This window comes from Phyllostomus hastatus, unplaced genomic scaffold (assembly GCF_019186645.2).
Source record: "Phyllostomus hastatus isolate PE091 unplaced genomic scaffold, TTU_PhHast_1.1 phas_scaffold_182, whole genome shotgun sequence".
In the NCBI taxonomy this organism is placed as follows: domain Eukaryota; kingdom Metazoa; phylum Chordata; class Mammalia; order Chiroptera; family Phyllostomidae; genus Phyllostomus; species Phyllostomus hastatus.
In genome coordinates this window covers 17569597-17593713 of record NW_025334013.1, presented here as the reverse complement: position 1 = coordinate 17593713, position 24117 = coordinate 17569597, and the positions used below count along the sequence as shown (strand labels likewise).

Sequence of the window (24117 nt, the reverse complement as noted above, 5' to 3'; positions counted from 1 at the left end):
ACAAAATAAGATGCATAATGAGCTTTTTTTTTTTTACATAAAAAACGTGAAACTTGGAAGAAATGTGCTTGCGGTAGGGTCTTTGGGCTGCATTTCGTGTCCTGGCTATCCCATCCTCCACTCTGTGGACGTCGGGAAACTGGAAAAGTCCAGACCTCAGTGAGTGGCGCGGGCTCCAATTTACCCAGAGGAAGGCGAACCCAGCGATCCGTTAGGCGGCGCCCAAGGTCACCGCCCGAGCAGCGCGCACAGGCCGAACAGCGCCGCCAGCAGGAGCGGGAGCGAGCACGTCGGAGCAGTCCCGAGGGCTCGCAGGCAGGCGGTGTACGCGTCAAAGGCCACCTCGCGCATCGCACACACGTGTTCGTCGCGGCACGCCTCACTGCAGACCCTTTTGTCGTAGCTGACCGAATTGTAGACATAGTAGCGCTGCAGTGTGCCCTGGTCTCTGGCGATGCGGCCCAGCGCCGCGTGCATGGAGCTGACGCTTGCGTTGGGCACCCCGTAGGCCTCCGTCAGCCGGTACTCGAGTTCCCAGCGCGCTGACCCTTGCTGGTTAGCCTGGCTCAAGTTCATGAAGTAAGTCACCATGTCCTAGAGATAGGACACCAGACGGGTTGGCCGTGAGCAAATGCCTGCGGCTGCCTCCCATCCCACACCTCCTCCTTGCCCCCAGATGCTATATATCCGTAAAAATGACTACTATTAGTTAATGAGCATGTAATACTTACGAGGTCTGTGTGTGCATGTGTGGCAGACATCTGATTGAATCTGCTGAGGTAACTTTATTATTGCCATTTCACAGATGAGGAAACCGAGTCCTAAAGAGGTTGATTCCTTTGGCCAGGGGCCTACAGGTGTTCAGTGGCCAAGGCAGGAGTGAAACCAGGTGGTTTGCCCCATGGCCTGTGCATTTTGTGTCCCACAAGCTCCCCAGTACATAAGATGCTCAGTAAATGTTTAGAGAATAAATGGATAAAAAGCAACTTAAAAGAAGTAGGATGGAGTACCTGGCTGAGAGAGGTTATAGAATTGTGGTTGCCTGGAGGCTTGGGATACACCCAAGATCCCTAGGACTCAGGTGCATCTTCAGGACTAGAATCTATCCTTAAGGATTTATCTGTCCAACGCTTCCCACTTAAATTTGTAGATCTGCTTCAGGTCACTAGGGGGGAGGGGGAAAGAGGAGTTGCCACTATGTATGGTAACTTCCTGCCTCCCATTGGAAATGAAACAAAGGAGGCCCAAGGAGGTCAAAAAGCTGGTGAGTGGTGGAGGCGGGATTCAAACCCAGGTCTGTCTGACTCCCTCCCTGAGGAGGATGTGAGGCATGTTGGTGGGGTGGGATGCAGCAGGGAGGAGGGAATGATCCTCTCGCTAAGGCCCTCTGAGCGCCCATGGAGACAAGAGGCCGTACTCTTAAAAATTCTCAGACCTCCTCTCATCCCTATTTATTCCAGAATCGGGAACCTAGGTTATCACATCCAGTTTGTGGTTTTCAGGGGCCTTTCTCAACTCTCAGTTTAAATCTCAGTACCCACATCTTCCTGGAGCTCCAGCTCGAACACCCAGCTTCCTCCTCCTCTCTCGGCATTTTCACTTGGACGTCATTTAGACATCCTGAAGTGAACAGGTCCCAAACCAGATTTCTTATCTTCCCTCCAAACCCTGCTTCTCCCGCAGTGACCCCGTTTCAGGCGATGGCAACTTCATCCTTCCAGGTTTTCAGACCAAAGCCTGGGGGTCCTCCTCAATCGCTCCTTCTCTCACCCCACTCATCCAGCCTACCAGCAAATCCCGTCTGCTCTGCCTTCAGACTACTCCCAGGATCTGGCACTTCTCACCACCCGACAGCTACTGCTCTGGCCCACATCACCATCACCTCTCCATGGCTAGTGTAGTCACCTCCTAACTCGTCCTCCTGTTTCCGTTCTTGGCCCCTGCAGCCTGTTCTCTGCATGGCAGACCTGATGATTTTGTACATTTTATAAGTCAGCCTATTTAATTCTTCCACACCAAACCTTCCACATCCAGAGGCCTACGAGATCTAACCTCATCCCTCCCGCTCCCTCCTGTGCCCTCCTCTGTGGCCACACTGGCGTCTTGCTCTTCTCCTAACACACCAGGCACATTTCCACCGCAGGGCCTTTGACCGGCTCTGCCTCCACTTTCCCCAGATGCTCAATCTGTCAATTTACTCAGAATTGAAATGTCATCCTATCAGTGACACTTCCCTGCCACAACTATCTTAACAGCACACGTGCGCGCGCACACTCATACTCTTCTTCTCTGTTCTCTTTTCTCCGTAGCTCTTGTCCATGCCTTACTTTAACTCATTCGTTTACTGGCTGTCTCCTGTAAGCATGCCAGCTCCAGGGGAGCAGTGGCTGTTCATGTGCACTTAGGTATCTCCTGAGCTTGGCCCAGGGCCTGGCGCATGGCTGACAGCTAATACATTTTGTTGAATAAATTAAGGAATGATATCTCTTTGTCATTTCGACAGTCACAAGCACATCTCAGGAGGCAAGGGGGTGCTTGCTGAGCTAGGGACCTGCATCAGCTGCAGCATAATCAGTGCAGAGAAGACAGACGTGGGCCAGAGCGCATGCTCGACTACCAGGCCGGGGAGATCCGTTTCACCTTGGGGACACTGGGGAGCCATTGAAGATTCATGAGCAGAGAGAGAGAGAGAGAGAGAGAAGTGCTTTGGAAAGATTAGTCCTTTCTGTAGTCCGTGGCAGAGGGGCTACTGCAGGGCAGTGCTGGAGGCAGAGAAATCGGGGAGGAGGCCGTGACAATGCTCCAGGGCAAAGCGGGGTATGAGGAAGACGACAGGACCTGATTTGGTGGCAGGATTTGGAGATACCTCCAGGGATCTGATCCTGAGCTCTGTAAGGGTGGACAGACCTTGCCCTTCCTGAGGTTCAGTGGCCATTAGAGTGCGGATTAGCTGGGAAAGAGGGAATGTGGTGACGCACTCAGTTCCCGCCCTCTCTCCTCCTCGAGCCCCCGCAGACCCAGGGCTTCTGACCTGCAGGCTCAGTGTGGCTCGGTCGTATTCGAACACCCGGATGCCTGGATTGTTGGCCCCGTTGACTACTCCAGGTAGTGTGGTTTTCCACGGGGTGACCCCGGGGGTCAGGAACATGGCACTGATGGGGGCACCTTCCAGGAGAGAGACAGCGGGACTGAGGCAGGCTGACAAGAGGAGGGGGCTGGCCGGCTGGCCGGCAGGCGCCCTCCAGGCTGAGTACCTGCGTCGTCGTAGAACATCCGAAAGCTGTCGGTGTGGTGGTGCCCGAAGAACTGCCCTGCGATGACCCGGTGGTGCTTCTGGATCACCTTGAGGTACTTCTCATTGAAGACCTCCCGGAACCACGCCTTGTTCCGTGTCTTCTCAAAGAACCCAGGGGGCACGTGGCCAATAATGTACACCTGTGAGGAAGGGGGCCAGGAGCGGCTCAGAGACGGCCTCCCCGCCCCTTCATTTCCACCTCTCAGAACATGCCCACCTCCCCAGAGGCACGCAGACAGGCGCAGACGTACCTTCTCCCGCAGTCCTGTGCTTGCCTTCTCCCGGGCAGGTTCCAGTAGTCCCCGTGCCCAGTAACGCATGCACACGTGCTTCCCCACCCTCTGTGGCTTTGCCCAGGCTGTGTCACCACCTGGAGCACACTTCTCACGTTCGCTTCTGCAAGTCCTAGTCAGACTTCAGACCCAGCTCAAAGAGCACCTCCCTGTGAAACCTTGCCGATCCTCACAGACTGGCCTCTCGGAGAACTCGGGCGCTGTGGCTAAACTTCCCTTGAATGACTGTGTAGCACGTGCTGTGTGTTAATGTGTGACCACGCCTTACGTTCCTTGAGTCGCTCAGCTAGCAGTACCTGGGCCCTTGGCCACCAGTGCGAGAGGTAGAGTGATGGTGAGGGAGAGGACAGCGAGGAGCGTGAACTTCAAGTCAAACTACAGCTTGGACACCAGCATTGGGTTTCTGCTCTGAGCTTCAGTTTTTTCACCAGGAATAGCAACTAACCAGAGGAGCTTGGAGAGTTAAATGAGATCATCCACAGTGAGTGCTCAGAAGCACCAGCTGTGAGATCCTGCTGAAATGTGCTGTTGTTTAGTGCAGGGACTCAAGCAAACGAGACACAGGACCAACCAGTCCTCGGGGAGCTGCCAGCCCCGCAGACTAGGTGGACACACCTCAAGGGCAGGGCATCCCCTTGAGGTCTAGCCCACAGCAAGGCTGCAGGCATGGAGTGTGGCAGTAATGGAAAGAGCACTGGCCCTGGCTGGTGTGGCTCAGTGGATTGAGCGCTGGCCTGAGAAACAAACAGTCGTCAGTTCGATTCCCAGTCAGGGCACATGCCTGGGTTGTGGGCCAGGGCCCCATTAGGGGGTGCTCGGGAGGCAACCACGCACTGATGTTTCTCTCCCTCTCTTTCTCCCTCTCTTCCCCTCTGTAAAAATAAATAAATTTAATTTAAAAAAGAAAAAAGAATAGAAAGGGCACTGGACTTGCAGCCTGAAGACTGGGCTTCTGGCCTCGGCTCCACTACTTGTTGTGTGACTTGAGATCGTCACTGCCCCTCGGGAGCCTCGCATCTGCAATGGGCTTTGGAGGCCCAGCCTCACAGGCTGTTCTGAGGGTGGGAGAAACCCTTCCTGGTGCCGGGCTGATGAAGACCCTCTGTGATGTGCGCATCTCGCATCTCGAGAGAGGGGATGAATTTGTGCTGAGGTGGGAGACTTGTTCAGGAAGTGACTCCGGAGTGGGAGGGGAAGAGGTAGGAGCCCTCACCATTTCCCCAGCTCTGGACGCGTTGCTGAGCACATCTTCCAGCCACTGGAACTGCTGGCCAGGGTCAGCCATGCTGGCCGTCTGCTCATTGTTGCTGTAGTACAGATTGGTGTTGAGGACCACAATTCGCCCAGTCCTCCTCGGCCCTGGCAACATCTCAGTATAGAATGCACCTAGGACATCACAGCCACAGAAAACATGAAGGGGTCCTCTGCCTCTGACACACTCTGCCCCCTTTACTTCACTCTGCCACCTTATCCCTCCCTTGATCCTCCCTTCCCAGCTTCCCCATAAAAAGAGCATCAAGGATTAATGCCAAAGGCTCTGGAGCCAGGCTGCCTAGGTTTAAGTCCTGGCTCTACCACTTATTAGCTGTGCAACTTAGGAAAGTTGCTTAACTTCTCTGTGTCTCAGTTTCCTCATCTGTATAATGGCAATGACAATGAAGTGTGTTTACCCCTCCTGATGCACCGTCCACCCTTCCCCACTCAGCTCTGTGCCCCAGGAGCTGATCTGTGTGAACTAAATGAGCGGGCTTCTGGGCCACAGGCTTCCGGCTTAGTGTGACCCATGGGGAGCCCTGGCAGCAGGGGACTGAGGAAAGGGAACAGAGTAGGTCAGGGTTACCTTGGGCTAGCAGTGTCTTTGGATCAGTTGTCCTCAACCAGGTGATTTTGTCCCCCAGGGAACATTTGGCAATGTCTAGAGATGTTCTTTGGTGATTGCAATGGGGGTGTTACTGGTATCTCGTGAGAAGAGGTCGGGGTGCTGCTAACCATCCCACAGTGCACAGCACAGCTCCCACAGCACAGACGGGCCGGCCCAAAGGCCAGCGGTGACAAGGTCGAGAAACCCTGCTTGAACTGAATTGAACTTGAACTGCCCTCTCCTAGGTTTTTTGCTAGAAGTCTAGTAACGCACTGAGGGTAGTGCCTGGAACACAGTAAATGCTCGGTAAATATTCACTTTTGATCCTCATTAGTGCCATGGGGTTAAGAGTATGGGAGTCAGCCCTGGATTCTGCTCCCAAGTCCACCTCCTCTACGCTGGGTGACCTTGGCCAAGTGACTTGGTACCTTTAAGTCTCAGTCTCCTTATCTATAAAAGGGGGGTATCGTGAAGACGGATTAGATCAGACCTTGCTAGGTAATAAGTGTGTGTAGTAGCAAATGGTATTAGTACCTCCTTTGAAGAGAGCGATGGATTCATTACTGAGCCAGGGTCTCCACAGTTCTGCTACCTGATTGTAGATATTGTTGCTCCCTGCCGGCAACTGGTTTTTGGGGTGAAAGTCATGATTTCCCAAAGCAGCATATACTTTAGTATCTGGGAGGGCAAGGAGAAACATAAAAATATATACATGAAAGCGCTTGGTGGAGCTGTTAGTCCTTTTCAGTTGGCCGGTGTCATCAGAGCTAATGGAGAAGGGGGAAGGGGGAAGAGGGAAGATCCGCGGGGAGGAAAAGACAGAGATAAGCTGAAAACCTCATTTAATAGAACCTGGTTGAACTTGACTCAGACTGGGGGACGAAGAGCAGTGAGTTCTGTGACCTTGGACCCCACCCCCATTCCCAGCAGACTTTCCCAGTCAGAGAGGAAGCATCAGCCGATGAGAAGGAGAAAGCTAGAAGATCTAAATAATATTCAGATCCCTCATCAGCCCCTTGGTAATTAATGTCCCTTGTTCTCGTCGAGTGCAGAGCCACCTTACTGTTAGGGGAGAGGTCTGGTTCACTCCTCAAGGCCTTAGGAGTTTCACCCACTGAGGAATCGAGAGTGTTTACTGAGCACCTCGTCTGTGCCAACATGTAGACCCGGTGACAGGCACCCAGTCCCAGTCCCAGAGGCCTTGCAGGGCCGTAGGGTTGACAAGCATTGGGTAATGAAAGGTGTGTGGGCTGTCACCAAAAGGGAAAAGCCACTCGCCGTGGAGATGTGTGTGTGTCAGGGATGGGGGTGGAGTCAGGGGAGGCCTCCCTGAGGAAGTGGCCTGTGATCTGGCCCAAGAAGGGGAATGGAGGGGAGCCCCTCAGACTCATTTCCTCCTGTCAGTAGCTTCATTCCTGATTTTATTTTACCACTGCGTCTGGCAGGTAGTAGTTGCTCAGTAAATATTTGACGACAAACAAAAAATTCCTCTGACTTCAGGGAAGGGCCTTGCCCTTATGAGCTTGGCTCACTCCAGGGAGTGACCTCGACTTAATGAGGAAAGAGGCTGAGGCCTCCAATTCCCACTTGGGGAAGTGTCTCCGACAAACCCTTCGTCCTGCAGAGCTGCTAGGTCTGGAAATGCTGAGAGCTCTGCCAAAGGAGCAGGTGGAGCAGGTTGTGGAATTCCCACCAGGAATTGCTCACACAGCAGGAAGCCATCAGTGTCACTGCCTGGAAGAACCTGAGCTCTCTAAAGTAAATGCCAGCAGCGATTAAAGATCCATTTAAACCACGCCCCCCCGCAACAAATTTCTGGAATCTCAAGGGCAGATGAGAAGGGAGAGAATCTCTCCCACGTTTTGCTGCCCCTGTGTGCCAGGCACCGTTAGAAGCTCCTTACAAGTTCCATGAGGTCACAATGTCCCCCACCCCTGGACTTGGGTCTCCCATAGTAGATGCTAAATAAATATTTGCTGATTGACCACATGAGTGATCGGATTTCCTTATCTAATCCTCACAGCTGCCCTCTGGGCAGGTGCCAGTATTCACGTAGACCCCATTCTCCCCGTCAAATGTCATAGGGCTGCAGCCGCAATCACTCACAGTCCCCTTGGGCTCCTAAGTTCTGAAGGAAGGTCTGGGAAGCACCAAGAAATAGCACCTTGGCTAGAAATCAGCATCTCCCAGAAGTCCTAGCAGCTAGGGTGGTTTGAAGGCTGTGGCTGGCAACTCCAGGGACACAGCAGGACACGGGGCTATGCATGAGCCCGTGTGAGACTTCCCCAGGGCTGAAGCCTGTGTATAACCGTGGATGCCTTGAGAAGGGGCAGTGAGAGTCTGGTGTTAGGCAGACAGGGCAGGAGGCAGTGGAATGCCAGGCATTTTCTGTGTGTAGCCAGTGAGCTCTCATGTTCTTTGCAGGTTTGTTAGAAGATGAGAAACAATGGCTGTGAAGTGCCTGGCATGGGACCTTTACCACAGCTGTCGTTGTCAACAAATGAAGGCCATTCCTCTGCATCTTGCTACTATTGTCTCATGGTGCCAGGCGCCACCTGGGGTTCAGGAAATGAGGTGGGGGGCCGATGGCAGGGTCTTACCTGGAAAGGCCTCTCTGATGAGCATGGTCAGGTGTTCCACGATGTCCAGCACGGCCTCCTCTCCCAGCCTCTCATTGGGTACGTGAGGTGTGTCATCACTGCAAAATACCACCAGGCCAGTTTGGTGCTGGCAGCTCAGGATGGGGGACAAGAAAAGTGGGGGGACGCTCTGCTGTGAGAAAAGAGGCCATAGAACTGGGCCTCAGACATCCACTGAAAGGTATGGCCAGGCTCAAGCTGGGTGTCACACAGGACAGAGTTCAAACCCGTGCTATGCCACTGACCTGCTGTGGGTCCCTGGGCTGGTTGTTTAACCTCTCTGAGCCCTCATTAGCTCACCTGTGAAATGGGTGATAATGGTACCTTATGGAGAATGTGTGGACTTCAATAAAGGGGATGATTTTATATATATATATATGAAATGTAGAATATATATATATAAAATGTGGAATAGCAGCTGCTAGGATGTGACTAATATCATTCAGAGGTAAGCTCCAGAGTTCCAGTGCCATCTGCAAGCCTGCAGGGCACTCTGAGTGGAGAACCTGTATGAGTTCTCCGTTCTCCAAGGTGTTGAAGAACTCTGGAGCTGGCTCCAGAGCACGGAGTTCAGATCCACTCTATGGCAGAATCTAGAGCTGACTCAGGACCATGTATGTAATGGTGCCCCCTTCCCCATCTGACGGACCTAAATTGCTGTATCCACCTTAGAAATGCACAGTGAGGGGGGAGAATGGGAGGAGAATGGGGGAAGGTGAGCTTTGGAGGAGGAGCCCCAACAAGCTGAAGCCTTAGGGACTGCTGGACCCCACAGAGCAAGGGAGCTCCGCCCACCCACACTGTCCCGGGGAAGGTAATAAACTTAATGGTACTGATACAGCTGCTAGCAGCTCACCACCGCCTACTTTGTGCCGGCTGTTTTCTGTGCACTGTACCCATAGCCACTAATTTGTTCTTCATAATATGCCCACAGCACAGGTTCTATTATTGTTCCCATTTGGCAGATAAAGAAACCAAGGTACAGAAAGGTGAGGAATTCTGCTGTAAGTGTATGCTACTAGAAAGTGGTGGAGTGAGGATTTGAACCCAGGCAGCTTCAGAGCCAGAGTCACACCCACTGTGACTCTGACACCCTCTCTGGGCAGAAAGAGGAGCATTGTAGCCCAGTCCTCCCTGGGGACAAGCCAGAAATTCAGACATTGGGACAATTTTTTTTTTTCTAGTTTGGAGGATCTAAATCTGTCTGATAGAAAACGCATCCAATCTCTACATATTGTTCCCCCAAAAGGTTGCAATTCTCCCTAGGAAGTCAAATTTCTTTCTTTCTTTTTTTTTTTAAAGAGAGGGAGTGAAACATCAATGTATGGTTGCCTCTAGCACACTCCATCCTGGGGATATGGCCTGCAACCCAGGCAGGTGCCCTGACTGGGAATCAAACCAGCGACCCCTTGGTGCACAGGCTTGTGCTCAATCCATTGAGCTACACCAGCCAGGGCGGAAGTCAAATTTCTTAGACTGAAGAATTACTGAAAGTCCCAGAGGTTGTCTCATACGATGCCATAGATCTCTGCAAGGTCCCAGAGATTTCCCAGAAAAATCACGCTTCTGTGAAAAGGTCATGAATTTCACAAAGCAGCACTTTCCCCAAAGTGACCACATCTTTCAGAATGTCACAGCTTTTTCCAAGGGCCCCTTCTTGGAGAATTCAGAGGCTCCCCCATGAAGAGCACTCTCAGGAGCAGGAGTCCAATCAGGTTCATGGCCTAAAGGTCACACTCATCTTAGGTTGATGTCTGAGCCCAGAGAAGCCTGAGACACTATCACATTTCTGAAGTGTCCAGCCTTGCCCCTCCCCACTGGGTCCATCTGTGGTCATTCCTACTCACTCCCTTGTCACACTGAGGGGGCATCACAGTTGGATCCTGCCTTTTGAGGTGTCCCCTGAGGCTGGAAGAGGGAGCAAGAAGTCAGAGCTCCTGCCAGCCTTCCTCACCAGCTCACAGGTTCGCCACTTCTTGCAGGAAATCCTCCCTAGTCCTCCCAGCTGGAGTCAGGTGCCCTCTGAATTCCCCACCTCCCCCCCAGCGTGCCGCTCTCATCTCTGGGATATACTAGTCGGTGGGCTTGTCTGTGTCACCCACAAGGCTGTGAGCTCCTTGAAGGCAACTTGGGGTCTACATTGTCACAGTTCCCATGGTCTGCCCCAGGCTGGCCACGGGAAGGAGAGAAGGAGCCGAGTGATGAGGACAGCGAGTGCTGAGCGAAGTCGGAGTGTAACAGGGTACAGCCAAGTGGTGGGGGGGGGGGCGGGAAAATGGGGATTTGTAATGGGGTCCGGAACTCAGGGTGTCCAGGAAATATTAGAAAACAATATATATTGGATGTCCTCACCCCCACCAGTCTGAGCTGGGGGATGGGACATGTGGAGCAGGGCCATTGGGAGCTGTGTTGTACAGCAACAGCTTTGCAGCTAACTTCTGTCATGGTTGTTTACCATGTCTATAACCTTTAACTGGCTTCATAGATATGTTAAATAGCTGTGGCCATGCTTTGAGCCAGGGGGTTGGGAGGGACTTCAACCCAGGGTGTAACTGGGAAGAAACTCCCCCTGGTTACAGCACCTATGTGAGAGCTTGAAGATGATTGGCTCCATGCCATGGGGCCACGCCTGCCCGGACTTACTATGGCAGCCCAGTAAAGCTGGAAGGGTGCAGGAATGCTGGCAGGTGTAACTGATTGTGGGAGGAGTCGGAAATGGGGCTGCAGAGGAAGATCCGCGTGGGTATTTAAACCCAGGCGTGGTAGCTATACCAGGACAGGACTATGAGGATTTGGAGGAGTTGGGACCACGTGGCTGTGGCAGGAGAGAATTCACCACATGGCTTGGGAAGAGGTTGGGACCACGCAGAGATTGTGGAGGTGACACAGCAGATGGTGCCAGAACTGAGGGGCTGCTTGAACCACGGACTTCTACTTTTTTTCCTGAGATATGGTCTCCCAGACTGGGCAAAGGGGAGAAGGAAGGACTGTGTGCGTTTGTGGGTATTCTAAAGAACTTTAGTATTTTAATGAAGACATTAAGTCATTACTCTAAGTGTGTATAACTTTTAAATAAATAATTCCTTTCCTTTTCACCAATCTCTAGCATTAACAGATGTACTTCCTCTGGCGGCGGGCAAAACAAACCTAGTACGGTGGGGGGAACCCCCGGAGAAAAGGGGGGTCCTTTTAGTAATAGTATATCGTTCCCCCCACCCTGCCAGGTCTGTTCTGCAACAGGAGAACTCACTTCCAAGGATGGGAGGCAGAAGTGGAGGCTCTGGCTGAGCGGGAATCACCCCTCAAGCTCTCTTCACACAGAGCAGCGCTCTGACCATGGAGAACGCCCTAGGGCCAGGGCAGCCCGACGCTGGCCTGCAGCTGACCAGGCCACGTGGCCCCAACGCCAGACCATGCTCAGCCCTCCTACGCTCTCCCACCCCTGCATTTGGATCCCTAGGGCTTGTGGTGCCTAAAGCCCAGTCGGAGTGGCTGCAATATTCGCCCCACAACTTAACATTTGGGAGTCCTCCTGCTTTCCGCTGAGGCCAGGAGACCAGGCGGTTGAGGGCACAGACTTTGGGTCCGCCACACCCAGGGTCCCTTTGAGCTTCAAGCGAGGACTGAGGAGACAGTGCGGGAAGGTGCCAGGCGGCAGGCAGCACACAGCAAAAACCCGGTGGCGCGTAGCTGTCATGACGGCTCTCACCCTGTCCAGAGGATGAAGTCTGGCTCCGGCTCGATCTCCTTCATGGCGTGGATGGAGGAGTTGATGAGGACCCAGGGAGAGTCACAGAGGTAGTCACCCCAGGGGCCCGAGTTGGGCACCGCCTGGGAGCCAGCCGATGGGCATACCTGGAAGGGGTCTTCAGATACTTTGTAATCAGGGTCGACGTGCAGGTCAGAGATGTGCCAGAACTTCCCTGCAGGGGAAAGGAGACCCTCCTCAGTGCTGGGCCCCCCCAAGCCCAGATGGGCAGGCAGCCTGGGGGAACCCTGGGCTGGAGCAGGGGAGGTTGCGCAGGTGAAAGGGTCCGGAAGAAATGGGCCACGGTATTTGCCCAGGGGAGCAGTGAGTGGAGCGGAGCACGGGCTTAGCTCTCTGTCCCTAGCCTGGGGCCTTTGACAAGGTTCTCTCCCTCTCCCCACCACAGCGTCAGCGTGAGGGATTGGGCTGAAGTGTGACCCTCAAGAAGCCTGTGGAAATTCTAAGAAAAGTGCTTGCCTTAAAGCAGAGGTGGGAGGTCAGGGTTAAGCCCTCAGGCTCTAGAGCCACATGCCAGCTGTGCGGCTCTGGGCAAGTCACCTCGCCTCTCTGAGTCCGTACTGAGAGCCATGTCTTATCCTGCTGGAGGGAAATACACACAGAAGTCTGCCCTGGGAAAAGGCTTCTACACCAAATGGAAGGTCTTGCTAATTAATACCATCAAAAGCCTGGGGAATAGGTGTGGAAACAGAGTTTGAAAATGCTAGACCAGAAAAGATGGAACGTAATTTCAGACTGGGCTGACTCTCTCCTGTGAGTCTGCCCTGGGGGCGTACTCGGTGTTTCCGGGTGCAGGGTGGTAGCTCAAGCAGGTGGCAGCGATCCTGGTCACTGAAGTGTTGACCGAAACCTGGTCTCAGCTCCAAACCACATGAGGCTGAAATGCCAAAAATCTCTTGGAACAATAGAGAGAAGGGAATCTAAAGAAACAGGCCACATGGAGTGGATTCAGCATCTGCACCCAGCACCGATGTGCATCGTTTCACTGATGTTAATTGAAGAGGGTCGAACGGCCTCTGCCCTGAATCCCGTGTTTCCGGCTACAACAAGGGTGAGGCCTGGGATTTCCTCACCCTCCACTCCCTTCCGCCTTCACTTCCTGTGTCACTCACAGCCAACAGTCAATGCGTGCCCAATCTCAGGAAACCGGGCTGGGGCCTGGGCTTCTGTTGTTTTCAGGGTTGGGTGGCCAGCGCACCCCCAAGCCACCGGGCATTCAGTGTGGCTCCAGGACAGGCCGGAAGGCAAAGCCTGGCCCCTGATTCTCACTTCTTGACTTGTCCCCCCAGATGCCTCTGAGCTTTCGCCCAGCGCTCTGGATCTAAAACCGGTCTCAAGAAAGAAGCAGACACTTGTTCACGTTAAGCTGCAAATGACTGGCCAAGCAAATCCTTACCCCTCCCAAGATCATTATGTAGTCATCCTCACCACAGCCCTGGAAGTGTCATTGATCATCACCCCCATTGTGCAGATAAGAAAACCAGGGTCAAAGGTCAGCATGCCCAAGATCCCATGGAAAATGTCAGGGGGATCCTATGGCTCCCCATCCTCTCCCAGGAAGGTGTGTTTGCTAAGGGGAGAACACCAGCAACTTTATTTTAGATGCAACTTTTTAAAAATTGACTTTAGAGGGAGACAGGAAGGGAGAGAGAGGAGGGGGGAAGAGGGAGAGAGATAGATCAATTTGTTGTTTCATTTATGCATTCGTCAGTTGATTCCTTCATGTGCCCTGACCAGGGATTGAACCCTTACCCTTGGCATATTGGGTGGATGCTCAGGCCAACTGACCCACCCAGACAGGGCTTAGAAAAGTCTTCTTGTAGACTGTCTATGCCTGCATTTTTATTTTTTACCCAAACTGAGAGCCCTTGCTTATAATGGGAAGAATTAAACATTTTCACACAAATTGTGATCACTAATACATTTATTTTACTCCTATGGAACAAAAACTGCCCCATTTCCACTAGTAAGTGAACAGGGTTGGTGGCTTTCCCAAGCCCCTGCACTGAGACTCAGTGGGTCACTGCCACTTCCGAGCCTGAGAGCAGGCTGGCCAGGTGGGCTGCAGTGAGCGCCCCCTGCCCTCCTCTCTGAAGACTGCGGCAGGGGCCGCGCCCCTGCCTCGGGCAGGCTCTTTCCCAACTAACCACAAACAGTGAGCAGTCCTGCCCATAGACGTCATCCCTCGAAATATTCAACTGGTGTTTCTCCACTTCAGAAACTCCTTGTCCACTGACAGAGGCTCAAGTGTCAGCAGTTTTCCTTTTCCTGCAAGCTCTGGTCTAGTCAGTGTGTGGACCTGGAACTCCTCCCAGCCTCTCCGCATGTCTTGTGACGTGTGTGTGTCTGAAGGCCTGACTCCATGGGAGGCCTGGATACTAGAAAGAAGAGCACAGAGGGCCAGAGGGCCAGGCAGGGGGCTCCACCTCCTCATTGAGCTCCAGTCTCCTCATTGTGGAAGTAGCTCACAGAGGCCTCACCTGGTGCTTGGCCCTGCTCACCCCAATCGTTCTCCTCATTAGGCCTCTGCGGTTCCTCCACTGCCTTCCTCAGTCCTCCCCAGGTCATCACAAGGCTGCTTTCTCCTCCTCATTCAGGCCTCAGTAAAAAGGTCACCTCCCCAGAGAAGCCTTCCGTGACTACCTTTTCTCAAGTGTCACTTCCCCCAACCATCTGGTCACTATTTATTGCTTTCCTCAATTTTATTTTTTTAATTTTATTTATTTTTAGAGAGGGGAAAGGAGAGAGAAAGAGGAAGAGAAACATCAGTGTGTAGTTGCCTCTCTTGTGCCTCCTCCTGGGGACATGGCCCGCAACCCAGGCATATGCCCTGACTGGGAATTGAACCAGCAACTCTGGTGCGCAGCCTGCGCTCAGTCCATGAGCTATACCAGCCGGGGCTCCCTTAGTTTTATTTTCTTCAGGACACTCTCACAGGTGAAATCATCTAGTTGGCTTGTTTATCACCCATCTTCCCTGTCTACAGTGTCAGCTTCATAAGAACACGAAGCCTATATAATGTTGATCTGTGTCCTCGGCACCTAATATAGTGCCTAGGATGTGGGAGGTGCCCGAATATACTCGTATATATTCAATGAAGAAGCAAGGCTGTGAGGAGGAGGATTAGCACTCAAAGAAGTTTGGCTAGGTGCCCTTTACCTGCTTGTCTCATTTCACCCTTTCAGCCATTCTCTGCCCGTGAGGTGGGATTCTCACGCCCATTTACCAGATGAGGAAGCTGAGGCTCAAACCCAGACCTCTCTCTCTGACTCCCAAGCTGAGACATAATGTTGACTCAGAGCCCCCAGAAGGTGGCTTTTATAATACACTTATGTTACCCATAAAAGAAGAGGAGCCATAGGCATCTGTGGAAATCGTCACCGACTGTGAGGAATTAAGCTTCAACTGCCACATCATGGAGAAGGGGGTGGGCACGAGAACTGAGGACAGAGAGGCAGGTGACCTGATTTCTAATTCAGGCTCTTCCACGAGCTGGCTGAGGACTCTGGGCAAGCAGGTGGCCTTGCTGAGCCTGGGGGTGTTGGACACCTGGCCTGAGCATCAAATGAAAGTGTAAAGGAGAAAGGGCTTGTAGAAAAAAGAATGTCCCCACACCACTGTCCTTGGCAATTTCCTCTGGGGCAGGAGAGAGCCTGGGAGGGTGTGGGGAACTGGGCCCTTTCACACTTCACCTTTTAGACTACAGCTTCTCAAACTTTCCTGTGTGCAGACCCCTCACCTGGGGATCTCATTAAAGGTGAGGCTTGAGCCCTGGCTCATGTGACTCAGTGGATTGAGTGCTGGCCTGCAAGCCAAGGGGTTACCAGTCCGATTCCCAGCCAGGGCACATGCCTGGGTGGCGGGCCAGGTCCCCAGTGGGGCATGTGAGAGGTAACCACACGCTGGTATTTCTCTCCCTCTCTTCCTCCTTTCTCCTCTCTAAAATAAATAAATAAACTCTTTTAAAAAAGTTAAGAGACTATATATATTCATACTGCTGTGATCTTTTAAAATAAGTAGTATTCATGTATTTCTTGAGTTTTAAGAACAGGTATACTAAGCGGTCATTATTATTCACTAATTATTGGGAATGTGAGTAAATTTGGTATCCAGTACAATGAGTACTTGAGGGCACAGACCTGGGTTGGAATTCCAGCTCCACCACCCAGTAGCTGTGTGAACATGGGCAACTTACTCTGTACTACAGTGTTCCTTGCCTGTAAAATGGGGACAACAGCACCCTGTCACCTCTTCAGGTCATTGTGAGGGTTGAAAGGAGACAATAGGAGATAATGCAAAAGCACTCAGCAATGCAAAGCAGCAGTTACTCTGAATTTGGTCTCTGGGAGATTCTGCAAGTTCCCCTTTGGCCACAGGAGAGAGATGCGACCTGGGGGAGTGACTGCACCCTTCCCCTGCTTGTCCCACTGTCCCCTCAGCTGCTGTCCTCTGCAGGTAAGGTGCAGGTCCAGGGACAGGACATCTGCAGCAGAACAATGTGAAGACAGACATTGTCTCCTTCTAGATAGCTCTTGTCCAGTACAGGGCCGGTGGGCACAGCGCACCCTTTAGCTTTAATTTCGACAGCTCAGCTCTGCTCCCTGTCCCTGGGCAGGCAGAACAGTCTGCTGGCCCTGTTTCTCCCCCACAAGAGGGGCCACAGGGCCTCCTTGTCCACTGGGGACGGCAGACGCAGGGCCTAGGGCCCAGTAGCTTTGTAAGGCCCATGACGTGTCTGAGATCTGAAGAAATGCTTTGGCTCCAAAGTTTGGGGGTAAAGCCATCAAAATTAAGAAATCATTTCAAAAGCAATATTAAATATTAAAAATTTAGTTAAAAACCACATATAATGTAAGAACCTTTTACTGTGATTTGTGACGGTGTGGGGGACTCACAAAAATCATTCCTACAGCCCAGGAAGGCCTTAAACTGGCCAAAAAGTGACTTTGCTTATGGTCAGAGAAAAAAAAGGCAGAAAGACACCTGCCATTTATTTAGCACCTACTGAATGCAAGATGCTGTGCCAAACTCTCTAGCCATGAAACCTCAGGACAATAGAATGAAATACATTCTATTACGGTAACCATTTTGATCATGATTTAAAAAATGATCATGGAGGGAAGGAGTGGGGGGGAAATGGAGACACCTGTACTTGAACAACAACAAAAAAATGTGGAAAAAATGATCACAATGCACCATACTATGCAATGCACTAGCTAGTAGTGCGACCTTGGATATTAAAAAAAATGGTCCCTTAAACTTTTACAGAGCTTTACCGTGTATGTGTGTGACTTCACTTAACTATCACATTTAATCTCTCCTCCACTCTTATCCCTATATTATAGGTAGTCAAATAGAGACTCAAGGTCATATAGATAGTAAAAGGTCAGACCTAGGTTTTCTAGCCTGAGGGGTTGTTTTTGAAAGAGCATGAATGAAATTTGGAACCAGGAAAATTTTTTTTTCAATCTTGGTTCCTCCACACAGACAGTGGCAACTTGAGCAAGAGGTTTCCTCAGTTGAGCCTCAGTTTTCCTTATCTGTACAATGGGGATAGCAATGTGGGTAGCAAAGGGTGGAGGTGAGGATGAAAGGAGAAATCCCATACAGAGTGCCTGGCAGCGGGCCTGACAAGCCGGCAGCAGTGCGCATTCCCCCGGCCACCCCGTCCCTCGGGCCTCAGGTTTCCTTCTCCGGTGCCTTTGCTTCCTCAAGTGTGATCCGAGGGCAGAGCAAGGGTTATCTGAAGGCCCCCCAGTTCTAACCCTCTGTGATTCCGTGACTTTGTTATGTGTATAATGCCCACCATGGAATGACCTTGGTTCCCATTTCAGTCCTTTGTTTTTGACACTAGGCAATAACCCCAAGCACTTCCATCGTTATTCCTCCTCCATAAATTAAGGCCCCCCCAAAACACTGGGGGTTCACTTGTAAAATCCAGCGTTTACTGGCCCCTTGTGTTAGCTACATGGATTGCCCTTTCCTCACGACAGCCCCGTGAGGCAGGCTTATCATTCTGGAGGGAAACATTTTTCTCCCACACTGACCCACGCTGAAAACTCTTGTCCATTTTGTGCAATTAGAAGCTGAAGGATAATGCCGTGTTGCATAGCATGTGTGTGGGAGGAGGGAAAGAGCCGGCAAGTTGGTGCCCGACCCGAGCTCTTGGCTAAGGAAAATGAGGGTAGAAACTCTACAGTTTTTTTTGCAAAGCAGGTTTGATTGCTATCTGATTGGGTGTTTCAGAGTTCTCTGGCACTTCTAAAAGAGACTCAGATTCTGTAAAATCTTAGAGGTGCTGTGGAATTATTTTAAAATTTAATTGTGTTTTTAAATTATAAAATTATAAATGCGTATCAGAAAGTTTGGAGAAAATAAAATAGTCCCCATGAAAACCATCATCCTGCCCTGGCTGGTGTGGCTCAGTGGGTTGAGCGCCAGCCTGCAAACTGAAAGGTTGCCAGTTCGATTCCCAGTCAGGGCTCATGCCTGGGTTGAGAGCCAGGTCCCCTGGTGGGGGTGTGTGAGAGGCAACCAATGAATGTTTCTCTCACACATAAATGTTTCTCTCCCTCTTTCTCTCTCCCTCCCCTTCTCTCAAAACATAAATAAATAAAGTCTTTAAAAAATCATACCAAGAGAATAAGTCAAGGACATGATGCAACTGAGTGCTGTGAAGATTGATAAACAGAAACCTCATTTAAACTGGAGGTGGGAGGGCCTGTAGCGGGTGCTCTCATACCCTAACACTCTGTCAATTACCTCCTTACTTTCCATCGCCAACAGGACGGTGTTTTTTACTCCACTACTCCAGCCCGAAGGAGGAGGATTGTTTTCTGGCCTGGCAACCACTCAGCCAATGAAAAGCCACTACGCTTCAACTACCAGTTTCCTCTAATGGACTCCTTGTTCACAGCCGTCCTCGGGAAACGCTCCTTTCCCCTGTAAGAGAACCGTTCCCGGCCTCGGTTCTCTGGACTGGCTGTAGTTCGCCATCAGACCACACGTCCTGAATAAACCTAGGTTGCTGGAGAAGTATCTGGCTGTTTGTTTAAGGTCCACAGTACAGACTTGGTCCTGCCGCTTCCAAGCGTTGGAATCCTGGGCAGCTGTCGCGTCCCGCCCCCCGAGTCTCATTTTCCTCATCCGCAAAATGGATGTACTGGTAATAGAAACTGCTTCACAGGGACTAGAAAAATCAAATGAGCTTTTCATTTCGTGTTTCAAACGGGCTTAAAAAGAGAACATAGACCGAGCACCTAGCACGAGCACAGCCCATCGTGACCACTCAATGAACCAGTGTCAGCTCTTTGTGGCTATTTTCCTGAGTGTGTGTTTGCTTTGACGTCACATTATTTAAAACAGGCTGGAATTGTACAGCCCCAGCTCAGGTCCGGACTCAGGCATCGACTAGATGGGTAACCTTGGCTAGTCGCTTAACTTCTCGCTGAGGCTCAGTTTCCTTGATAATCCCGACTTCACGAGGCTGTTGTGAGGGTGTTACACAGAAATTGCAGCAGTGTGAGGCACATAATAAGTATTTAGTGAATGTTACTTATTGTTTTCAACCCTGCTGTGTTGTCCTGAATCTTTTCCACCAGGAGACTTTACCCTCATCTACTTAGCTAGTCTGTTACTGCCGTTAGCACTTTCTGTGAGTGTTATGAAAATGCTGCAATGGCACCTCAGTGCATTTGGAGGGAGGAGAAATTCTTTTTAATCACTAAGACCCTGGGCTGGGAGAGTTGCTCATTGGCACTTGGATTTTTAAGAAAACTTTATTTAAAAGTGAGAGAGTGCCCTGACAGGTGTGGCTCCGTTGGTTGGGCGTCCTCCTGCAAACCGAAAGGTCACTGGTTCAATCGCTGGTCAGGGCACAGGCCTGGGTTGCAGGTTAGGTTCCCGGTTGGGGCATGTGTGAGAGTCAGCCGATCCATGTTTCTCTCACACATTGATATTTCTCTCCTGCTCTTTTCCCTGCCTCCCCTCTCTCTACAAATAAATAAATAAAATCTTAAAAGTGCAAGAGTGAGAGAACGAGTGAGGGAGTGGAAGAGTTGTTCAATGATTCCTAAGCCTTCGGTCAGACTGGTGGGGCTCTGAGTCCCCCAGGGGGAGCTGGGTGTCTGCCTCCCAGTGGAAGGAGGACACATCCTGTCAGGGCTTGCTCCAGAGGTATTTCCACCTTTAAGTCACAGCTTTTGGATCTGGGTGCTTCCAGAGCATTTCGCTCTGGTCTGCTGCCACCGCCTCCCGTCCCCTCCTCACTGAGAGGCCTGGCCACATTGGCAGAGCACTTTCCCGGGCTCCCAGCTGCTCCTGAAAAGGGTCTGAGAAAGTGGGTGACCGGAGGACTGACCAGGGCTGAGCTCCAAAGGGACAAGCAGCAAGCAGAACCCTGAGCCAGTCCTTTCCCTCTCAGCCTCAGTTTCTGCAGTCGCAGGAAGGGTGCTGGGTCATCCCTAAGACTCCATTCAAAGGACTCCAGAGCAGGGCGATCTCGAAGCCTAAAGAAAACTCCAGGTGCAGCCCTCCCACTGACTCCCCTCTAACCGCATGGACACTTAACCCTCCAACAGGCATCCCAGACTGGACGTATCCCAAATCAAACCTCTCCTCCTCCCGAATCTCAGCAAATGACAACCCTGTCCTTCCAGTTGCCAAGACTAAACTTTGGGACCACCCTGGAACCCTCTTCTCTCACTCCCAGCACCTGTCAACAAGTCTTGTTCAGAATCAGAAAGAACAAAAAGAAAAAATAAACAAACAAAAAACCAGAATCAGACCATCTTCCACCACCTCCTACCCTGCCACCCCAGGCCGAGCCACCATCCTGTCTCATCGGATGGTGGTAACAGTCTTCCTGCTGGTTTGGCTGCTTCTCCTTTGCCAGGGTGACCGAGTGTCTCAGTTTGCCCAGGACTTCAGGAGCATCCACACGCCAAACCTGAAGTGCTAAAATTAGGAAAGTGCCCTGGCTGGTGTGGGTCAGTGGACTGAGCGCCAGCCTGTGTACTGACGAGTTACCAGTTCAATTCCCAGTCAGGGCACACACCTGGGTTGCAGGCCAGGTCCCCGGTTGGGGGCATGTGAGAGGCAACCAATTGATGTTTCTCTCTTTCTTTTTCTCTCTCCCTCCCCCACTCTCTAAAAATAAATAAATAAATAAATAAATAAATAAATAAATAAAGTCTTAAGATAAAATAAAATTAGGAAAGTCTCAGGCAAACCAACAAGAGTTAATCCCCCTGCCTCTTCTCAGTACAATGGCCTGAGGTTCCTTTTAAATATACGCTCATCCAATCACATCACAGCTCTGCCTAAAACCTTCTGATGATGTCCCATTTCTGACTCAAAATGCCTCCAAGTTTATACAGGAACTGCTGGCAGCCTCCTGCCCCACCCCCGGGGTTCCCTGACCTCTACCGCCCGCCCCGCCCACTCTGCCCCGGCCACGCTCATCCTCACACTCTCCCGTGTGTCCAGCTCAGGGCCTGTGCACTTTCCATCCTCTCTTACTGGAATGTTCTTCTCCAGATGTCCACATCGCTCTTCCCCTCCCTGCCTCAGGTCCTCGCTCAGCTGTCACTTCATTAGGCAGCTCTTCTCTGGCCACCCCTCCCCCTCCCTTTACTCTGCTTCATTGTTTTCCGTAAAACTTGTTGTCTCCTGGGATGCTAGGTATTTTGCTGTGCCTTTTGGTTTGCTTCTTCCCAGATGAAGGAATGCTTCAGGAGGGCTGGGGCTTTGTTTGTTTTCTTTTCTGGTTCCTGGCATAGCTTGTGGTGCACATGATGGGGGACTCGAAAGTTGGGAAATTTTAGTTTAGGTAATAGCTAATAAGTTTGGTAATCAAAGCACGTAAAAGCTACTGTTCCAGGAACTAAGGGTATAACCCGCCTTGACTCCAGGAGACCACAAGCAGTTCCACCTCTGTGCCTCAGGAGGACGGCAAGCCAGCCAGGTGGTGTCTGAGTCATTGTCCTCCAGGGCGAGACAGCCACTGCCCAGGACACAGCTAAAGACAACTGCCCACGGTGAGAATGCTGCAGGTTTTAAATCTAATGAACTTTTCCTTGAATTCCAAACTCATTATTACCTACACTTTGTTCTCCTTTTAAAAACGGAGATTTTAAAATGGAACTGAAGACGGCCTGTTAGGGTACAAACCCACCGTCTTCTCAGGTCGCCGGCCATCTGAACAAAGCACCCAGAGAGATTCAGTCCCTGTCTCTGCTTATGGGGTCTGGTGGGTGACAGGCAGCATGAATGCCGCCTTTTTCGGTTTCCCATAGAAGGCCCTCAACCAATATTTGCTGAATGAATTCACGAATCTTCCTGCCAGCTTCTCCCTCTACCAGCTGGCTGGCTTTTATGCCTCAACACCTCTTAGCAAAGTCATTGTCCCTCCCCTGGCCAGCTGTCACCTCCACTTACAATCTTCAGGATCAGACAGCACCCGAACAGCCTACTAACTCCCCCACCTGGCCTCCATGCGCAGCTCCCTGCCTTGTTATTTTTAGCAGCACCACCAGCTTTCTGTGAGCAGCCTCCAGCAACCTTGATCCTGAGTTCATGGTACAAAACAAAGACATCACAGGCATTTGCAGCGCCTACCTGGTTCAGCCCTGGCCACTCCCCAGTGGGCCAGGAAAATCAGTGGCAGGAGCAACCTCATCCTAGGAGACGTGAGGTTCTCCAGGAGCTATGTTCTCGCCGCAAGCTTCCTAACGAGGTCTTGGCGGCCAGTTCCCAAGGAGAGCTTTCTGTCTGTTTATCTGGTGTCCTCAGGCTTGTAAGGCATCTAGCTCCTCTGGCTTTTCTTCTGTTGCCCAGAAGGGTGTGAGCTAGGCCTTTGGATTCTGAGTCAGAAAATAGCGCCTATCACGTACTGACATGACTCAGTGGGTTGGGCATTGTGCCTGAGAAGTGAAGCTCACACACCCGGCTTGCGGGCCTGGTCCCCAGATGGGGGCTCATGAGGGAGGCCACTGGTGGTATGTGTTTCTCTCACATATCGTGTTTCCCCTCTCTCTAAAAATAAATAAAATGTTTTTAAAAAGAAAAAGAAAATAGCACCGGTGCCACCAGTTCCTCAGTACATGTCAGTCCAGCCAGCAGCTGGATTCCCCAGGAAACTCACCCAACCCCAGTCACTGAGAGGCAAATGTCATTAACCCTTGCAGTTTTTATGCTGCCTCTCCGGCAGAACAAGCCCGTATAATGTGACAGGTCTTTGCCGTAAGAGGAACTTAGCTGCTAGTGGGGGCTACAGCGGTTCAACCACAAATGAACCAAGACTAAGAGACATTCATTCATTCATGCCGAGAACCATGTCCTGGGGAGATGGAGGTGACCCAGGGCAGACTCTGCCCTCAAGATAGGGAGGTACTAGATTTATCAAGATGATCACTTAGTAAGTTATGTGACATCTAATCACTGGGATGTACACTTGCAACTAATATAATATTGTATGTGAACTCTAATTGAAAAATAAAAATGATTTAAATAAAAAAAAGAAAGTATCGAATATAGGCCTTGGCTGCTGTGGCTCAGTAAATTGAGTGCTGGCCTGTGAACTCAAAGGTCACAGGTTCAATTCCCAGTCAGGGCACATGCCTGGGTTGTGAACCAGGTCCCCAGTGTGGGGTGGGTGCATGCGAGGCAACCACACACTGATGTTTCTCTCCCTCTCTTTCTCCCTGCCTTCCCCCCTCTCTGAAAATAAATAAATAAAATCTAAAAGAAACAAAGTGTCAGGTATAAATAGAAGTAAGGAACAGTGTAAAGATCCCCAGAGCACCCATCCCCCAGCTACGGCAAGTATGAGTTTACAGCCAACCTGAATTTATCTGTTCCCAACCCCATTGAATTCTTTTAAAGCAAATTCCAGAGATCATATTATTTTGCCAGTAAACACTTTAGTATATATCTCTAAAAGATAAGGGCTCTTTGTACTCATACAATGATAACACCCTAATCAGATTTAAAGAGATAATAGTAATTCTTGTCATGGGTAAATATTCGGTCAATGTTTCCCTTTTTCTGATGATCTCATAATTATTTTTAAAGCTGTTTTATTCAAATCAAGATGCAAACCAGATCCACGCATTACATTTGGCTGGTGTGTCTCTTAAGTCTCTCGTAACTTGTAGACCTATCCTCCACCCCCTTTTTTCTTTGCTGTTTGCCAAAGGAACCACATCATTTGTCCTGTGAAATTTCCCACATTCTGGAGGATTTGGCCGACTGCTTCTTGATGG

At 51.0% G+C, this 24117-nt stretch overlaps 1 protein-coding gene across 1 annotated transcript; it reads right to left on the bottom strand.

Moving 5' to 3' along the window:
* Positions 1-6: 6 nt before the first annotated feature.
* On the bottom strand, positions 7-22674 carry SMPDL3B (sphingomyelin phosphodiesterase acid like 3B). Its single transcript, XM_045859755.1, has 8 exons — positions 22472-22674; positions 11798-12011; positions 8050-8147; positions 5984-6127; positions 4802-4974; positions 3255-3435; positions 3032-3165; positions 7-594 (listed from the first exon to the last, which is right to left on the bottom strand). The coding sequence occupies exons 1-8, from the start codon at positions 22530-22532 to the stop codon at positions 229-231; spliced, it is 1371 nt and encodes a 456-aa protein (XP_045715711.1). The 5' UTR covers positions 22533-22674; the 3' UTR covers positions 7-228.
* Positions 22675-24117: the final 1443 nt, after the last annotated feature.